The sequence below is a fragment of the Stylophora pistillata genome, chromosome 9, assembly GCF_964205215.1.
Source record: "Stylophora pistillata chromosome 9, jaStyPist1.2, whole genome shotgun sequence".
NCBI lineage: Eukaryota > Metazoa > Cnidaria > Anthozoa > Scleractinia > Pocilloporidae > Stylophora > Stylophora pistillata.
The window spans coordinates 9,315,119-9,322,700 of NC_142527.1; the positions used below are offsets into that span (position 1 = coordinate 9,315,119).

General features: G+C 41.4%; 1 protein-coding gene and 1 pseudogene across 1 annotated transcript in view; one reads left to right on the forward strand and one right to left on the reverse strand.

The window, feature by feature from the left end:
• Positions 1-1,722: 1,722 nt before the first annotated feature.
• Positions 1,723-2,668, reverse strand: LOC148723134 (uncharacterized; annotated as a pseudogene).
• Positions 2,669-7,481: 4,813 nt separating this feature from the next.
• The window catches only part of LOC111346720 (uncharacterized), a 12,061-nt gene continuing 11,960 nt past the window's right edge, over positions 7,482-7,582 (forward strand). Inside the window, exon 1 of the mRNA XM_088734406.1 lies at positions 7,482-7,582. This exon is cut by the window's right edge and continues 46 nt beyond it. Coding sequence (XP_088590532.1) covers positions 7,482-7,582 — 101 coding nt within the window.

The window sequence follows — 7,582 nt, forward strand, 5'->3', positions numbered from 1 at the left end:
AGAATTGAATGCTGTGTTAATTTGTATTTATACAATGAACACATGGAAAGATAATTTAGTTATTTCAGTTTTTTTAAAATTGGAAAAACCTTATAAATTAAATATCAGGGCGAGGGCATACACATTGTCATAAATACAAACATACATCTATACATACACATTGACATGTACATTCATACGCGCGTAGAAATGTGCCAACACATGGACATAAACATAGACGTGAACTCACACATGTACATACACATATTTATGGGTATAGACAAAAAAAACAAAGACCTACCATACGCATACACATGTGCACCTATACATCGACAAAAAATGCACATAGAAATAAACGCAAACATAGAGAGTGGGTACCATAGACATAAACATACATACACATACCCATTGACATTAACATAAACAGACTTTAACATATAAATATACCTATAGGTGTACATATGCTTAGCATTAGCTTTTCTTTTCTTTTCATTTGTTCCCACTCCACTATTTGTTCATTTCCATCACAGACCATATCAATGGGTGCCTCGTTTTTCATCGAAGCAAGAAAGGCTCGAAACTCGCTGAAATCTTAGCTGTTTGTGTCGGTGAGAAGGTTCCACAAAATCACATCAGCCGCACAGTGCCCTGGGCTGTCAGAGAAAATGTTGTTTTTGTGGTCGATATCGAAGACTACGTTTCCCATCAAGACCTGAGTGTAGATGACAACGGGGTGTACGGCCGTCACTCCTCCCCGTGCGAGTCGTTTCCGAACCGACGGCACCATCAAAAGCTTCGATAGGTGTCCAATGGATGCCGACGTTAGCGAAGATGTCTGCAAAGTGCGCAGACAATACAGCTGACACCACACTTCAAAAGAATTTTCCCGCATAATTACCAAAGTAGAAAAGAATGGAACTCTGGCCAAATATGCTGTAGTGCAATACAAAACCCCAGCCAATATGAACAACTTTACTCCGCGAGCACATGGAAATTCCATTAAGAAGAGAGAGCCTTACTTTCGCACGAAGCCTAGCATCATGTAAAGGGCAAAAGCCGCCTCACAATCAAACGAAACACCGAAGCACGTCATCAGCATTATAGAGAAAGCCGTTGGTAGGGTCCTTAACTTAAGTTTACCTTCAGATATCATCCAGAATAGGGAGCAGGTGTACAATCTCATTAGAGACATTGTTGGACGAAAGAAAAGCAGAAACACTGGCCCTCCAAGGCGACCAGACTTTGTTGAACTAGTGAATTATACACCGAATACAAATATGGCGGACCACTCGGGCGGACAGGGCCGACCTGCGCGAAGTCGAGGCTAGTTAGGCCACGTCTTTTCCCTGTTGTTTTGGCTGTCACGAATGGCTGCAAGTGTGCTAACCCAGGACGATATCCCACGAGCTTCTCTCGCCGGAAGAGGGCCTCAGGCATTCAAATGCGAAGAAATTTGTTTTTGGTTCAAATGTAGAGGTGATTCATTGAAGAGGTTGAAAACAAAGGCAGCGCTAGTGAAGAGGTTAGGCGAAAGATCGCTTCGTGTTTCGTTATGACTTGTCAAAATATCACACCAATACATGTGAAAAATCAGATTTTACGGGCTAAAAGTAGCTTTCTTTTCGGTTTTAAAGGGTCGAATAGTATATCAGAACTGGCCGAGACCAAAATATAGTTGATCCTGATCCTCACAATTTGTACACAAAGCGCAAAGAACGCCGAACAGCGAGTGAAGACAACATTTCAGGTACTGCTAATGCACCGCAACCAAACTACCCTTCGGATGGCTGGTCTGGCGATATAAAACGAATGCCTTTTCTCACGCGTGCTGAGATGAACAAACTCTTCAGCAAACTCTTCAGCAACGTCTGAGCTGATCCTGGAGGGAATGTTTTCACAATCCTCACGAGGATTCAAAAATTCAAAAGTACTTACGAGATTGGCATAATTGGGAAGGCCAGTTTAAAAATTAACATCCGCATCGGACTTGAAGCGATCAAGAGAAAATAAAGGGGAAGGTATTGTCTCCTGGTGCTGTTCCTTTTCGGTAATCTTTCTTTCCAGTTCCTCGTTCTTCTTTCGAAGGATCGCAAGCTCTTTTTCAGATTGCAAAAGTCTAGCCTGAAGATCCTCGACTTTCTTTCCTTGATCCATTTCCACGTTACTCTCAACACTGATATCAGGTTCATTTGTTTGGCTGCCTTCACTTGTACTGGGAAATATTTCATTCGAAATTTCAACAGCTGAAGACGCGATTTTGACTTCAGAAGAAGTGTCGGATATAAACAAGTGCTTCTTCGAACTCAAGGGAATCGGCAAAGGCAGCCTTTCAGTTGGTGCTTTTCTTTTCCTTGGGGATGGGACAGACCAAGAAAATCTTGACGGTACACAGCCATCCACAAGATAAGTTCTTCCAGCGAGCGACTTTCTAAGATCTTCTCGTCTAAAATGCAAAGAGCAAACTTTCGTGTCTCGAGCGATCTGCCAGTTCTTTCCTTCGTCTCGTCGGATCGCGTGAATCCATCTCTTCCTCAGTAAAGATTGATTTGGAAATTCGAAAAAAGATAATTTCTCTCCCGTTGGCGATTTTACACCTTTTTGGTTACATTCAGGGACACAGCAATGAGTGGGCATCGCGAAAATGAGTATCACTACGCTCAGTGTTTGAAGTTTGTACTGACGCTTCGTCAAAAAAAACACATCGAGGCCTAACTAGCCTCGACTTCGCGCAGCTCGGCCGGGACCGCCTGAGTGGTCCGCCATATTTGCATTCGGTGTATAATAATAATAATTCTCAATCTAGAAACGACAACTTTAAATTTAAATTTACAAGACATGTTTCGACATTCTCATGTCATCTTCAGTTGCATATGAGCTTTTATTAAAAACTGGATCATTGGATAATGCAATAACCCTTATCGCATTTACGCCCACTGTATGAGAGCTCAGCGAACTTTAAAGTTTCGAAACGAAGCTATCGGGTCACACACGTAAAACTTTCAAGTAAAATCGAAGCAAAACGGCTACGTTTGGAGGCATTTTTAATCATTTTCTTAAGGATACAGCGTGTTCTCGTCATGGTTAGACATTTTATTGCGTACGGGTACAACAGTCTATTCAGTGAATAGGCAACTGACGAGATCCACAAGATTAGGATCGAAACCGCATTCTTGCCTGACCACCTACAGAAAATGTCGGAAGGCATTTTAACGGAAGATGGGCTACTAAAAGCCGCGGGCCAAAGCAATGCCATTAAGAACGAAGAAAACACGAAAGCCGCATATGACACCACCAGCGAAAATGATCTACTCGGTAAGTCCGAGGATGACGAACAAATCCCTCCGTAGCATATATCTAGCGTGAAAAGAATAAAATCGAATGACGGTGAGATAAATCAGGCTTTGGGACAATAATGCCATCGATACCATACTTATTTGACGAGTCTTCAAGTTCCCCAGAAATCAAAATTTCTGACTGAAGTGGAATCACAAAGCTATGAGAGGCATGGACAGAAGAAATGAAGGCTTCATCAATTAGATCATCGTCGTCATCTACGCGCACACCCTCAAAAGGAAAAGGACTGGGCTCAGAGGGAAGACTAACTAATCCATCCTTAAAATCAACTTTGAAACAAAATCGTTTAAGAAAATCTCTACCCAATATAACATCAAAAGACAGGTCCTCTATCACACATACTTCGAAAGTAAATATACGAGAATCAATAACAAATTCCATCAAAGTCTTTCCTACAGTAGTCAAACGAGAACCATTTACTGTAGTCACACTTTCTGAATCAAGTACACCAAGTTCTGGGTAAGCGTGACATAAGTGTTTTCGCCACACATTAGCGCTTACTGCTGTGACAGCAGCTCCGGAATCTATTAGACATTGAAAATTATGACCCTTTATGCTAACAGGTAGAAGAGCACTTCCAGGCGCAAAAGAAATAGAAATGTCATCAACTTTGTCCTCTACATAATTACTATCGGGCTGTACAAAAGAATTCGCTTCAGCTCTGCTGCTAAAGTTATTTAAAGTCCTCGAGACGGATAAACTTGTTGACCCCTGTTCACTATTCTCTAAATCGCTGCTAGCCAAAGGCGAGTAGTCACTACATAAAGTTTTGTCGCTATCGGCTACCTCATTTTGCTTAGCGTTGTTCGAAATGACCTCCGAAATAACAATATCGTCACTACTTAACACATCATCATTAAAAACATCTGCTTGTTCAAAAACTAGGCTGTTTTCTTCGACAACAGCACTTTCAAAACTTGGAGGCTCTTCTTTTGAGACCTTACATAAACACTCAGGGGTTCTATCCTGAACAGACAAAGCAGAAAGATTCGGCGTACTGGCACCTGAAAATAAAGTCGCGTGTCCTTTGCTAGACACCGGAGGTTGTTTAAGTACTTCCACAGTACTTGATATGACTACTTCAAACAATTCAAGTACCCAAATAACAATAGCTAAAATAATGGACAAAATAATGACGATACTACTCTCCAAACAAGCGCCTTGTTTTTGTCTACCACTCTGCGGAGGGTGACTAGATGAATGTTTTGGTGAGGTTTGACAATTATCTTTGACAATAATATGTTGCGCTAAATCAACTCTCTCATCTACTGAAATCTCGGCAGGCTTGGCTTTACTGAAAGCAAGTTTATCAGCATTGCACGATCCTCCCGATAAATTTCGGTCTACAAGTTTCATTAAAGGTTTTTGTACAGTATTTGACGCCCCCATCACGGGTTCATTTTCTAACGAGACAGGGGCACTTTTCAGTTTCCCTGCTGCTTAGACTGCCAGTCAGAAGTGTTTTGATCCCTATTTTGATAGAAATTTTGTCTACCACGACCACGACGAAAATTCCTAGGATCAGGTTTTGAACGACAAAAATAATAGGTATGTCCTTTTCGACCACAATTATAGCAAACGGCATCGCCAAAACGAGACCTGGAACTTCTTGGCTGAAAATTCTGGTTTGAGCGCTGATTATAACCACTGGGTCTATTATTGATATTGCTTCTCATTAATTCGCGGAATTCGTCTCTAATAATTTGTTTCATCTCAGATTTGCTCATGTGAGGGTTTTGATCTGAAGCTGGACCCACAGCACTAATTGACTTATCCTTAGGGTTGATTGCTTTTGAGAGTTCTTCCAAAATTTGCGCTGATACTTCCTTAGGGTTAAAGTCTGCGCGTTTACTCGACCCTTGCAATACTGACTCTTTTAGCTTAACGAAGTTTTCTGCCGATTCCAAATTTTCAGGTTGTTGCAAAACAACGTACTCGCGAATCTCGGAAATGAGTCCCTGGACAAAGTAGTGTGTCCATTCAGAATTGGGCAAATTAATTCTGGCACAATGTGTTCGAAGGCTATAGGCATAATCTGCAACTGATTCTTTTTCTAGTTGTCGTCGTTGGCCTAGCGCCTGTCTTACGCGCCACTCACTAGCACCGGAGGCAAAATGCGTAACTAATTCCTCAGACAATTCTTCGAAAGACATCTCGTCAGCCGTTGGCAAAGTTTTAAACCAAGCGCTAGCGAAGGCCTTTAAATAAAGAGGAAGTCCTAATGCTAAACTATCGTCGTCCCAACCATTTAGTCTACCGGCCCTCTTATAATTCCTAACAAATTCATGAGCGTCATCGGATTCGTCACCTCTAAAAATTGGAAATGTAACTGACGATTTTACACCGCTGCTTCTATTTTGTGAATTAACCGAAGCTTGCATTCGTTCGACTGCTTGGCATAACTGACTAACTTGGTCTTCCATTTCTGCATAGGCTGGTGCAAGAGACAACTGATTTGAGTCTAAAGAATTATGTCGACTATTAACAACTGAGTCATCACGAGCTTCGAGAGAATCTTCGCTTACATTTTCACGATTGGAAAGATTTTCTCTGGTCTTGACACTCTCATAAATAAGATCTTCTTCGGAGTCAGAACTTTGGCTACCGGTACAAGAAGAAACTAGAGAACATTCACTAGGTGTAGGAATTCCACAAAAAGCCTTCGATTGTTCGTCAGCCCTCGGCGATCTATTAGCTGATTTAAAAAGTGAACGAAAGAATGGTACTCTAAATTGCTGAACGGGTGGAGGAGGGGCTGGCCACTCATTCGAACCCGAACTTACAGTTAAGTTTTCCTGGTGAACGGCTTCTTCAGCCAGGGCTCGCGCTCGCTGTCTAGTAATCAGGATGAATATTTAAGAGATACTACATGAGCCAGATTTCCCAAAATTGAAAGCAACGCAATCGAAAACGGTACTAATAAAGAGAAAACGTTACAGACGCGAAATTGAAAATCCAAACCTTGAAATTGACCATCAACAGTGATAATCAAATCAGAAGCTAACTGATCTATACACTAAATAAACTGTTACATTCTACGCTAGCTAGATCATTATAAAAGAACTCGGCTATCACTCAGATTTAGAAAGTCAAATTAGCTTGCAACGGAAAAGCATGCTGATAAAAGCGAAGTTCCACTCACAATTGTAGGAATTCCAAAAGCGTACTTTACCAACTTGTAGATAATGGGTGCTCTACCGGTTTTGTTGAAGACGGGTCCTCCACCAAATTTGTTGAGGGGTTTTACCACTCGCTTGGCAAATTAACAAGAGGTACTGAGACTCTGTAATTTTCTTCTTTATTCTCTCCCTTTTTCCACCGCTTATTTCTACTACTTATTCCTACTACTTATTTCTACTACTTTCAGCAAGGAGTGCTCCAGTATTAAATACAAAAATCACAGACATGTTTGGGTTAGCTAACCGTGGGAACTTCCAAAACAGGATGTTCAGTGTGGGTAAAACTCAAGGTCAGTTTTACCAACTCAAACATGACCACCTAGCAAACTAGTTATCTTCAACCATAACAAGGGATTAAAATGTCTAGCACGGTAAGTGCTGAGCCAAGTTCAAGCACACACTAAAAATAAATCATCAAAACTATAGATTCATCAAAATAGCACGTAGGGGCGAAAAGGCGAGACTTAATAAAACAAAAGCTAAACCTAAAAATGCTTGAAATATCGAGCCTTGAAAACGCTCTACAACAGCAGTACAAGAAACATCGCCGCTACAGCCTATCCCCGGAAAGAAGAAAAACGAGCCAAAACCTATCTGCAGAGGACAAGATCAGCCAGGCCGAAAACGCGATCAAGGCGCTACAAAGGCACAAAGAAAAAGGAACTTGCCCAGAATCCCTAAAATATAGGGCGAGGGCCAAAATAAGAGCGGACGAGGATTTCAAAAAAGAGATAAAGCAAATCCGTAACAACGCGCAACAAGAAACAGTAAAGGCGATCATGTGCTTCTATGAATGCGAAATACAGAAAAGAAAACGAGCCAAAACGGCTGGAACACTGAACACTAACATGTAGTACGATCGAATCAGCGCGCGTGGCGCATGCTGAAAGCAGTCAAGACAATGTAACGATAGAGACAGTCAAAAAAATAGCTGTTAATCTCCAGGAACAAATCGCTCAGTTCGGCATAATGATGAAAAGACTAGGAATAATGGAGAATAAAGGATTTGAAAAGTACACACGTGTATTCTCTGGCTCCCAATACAAACATGGGGCCAAAAAACCAATTTC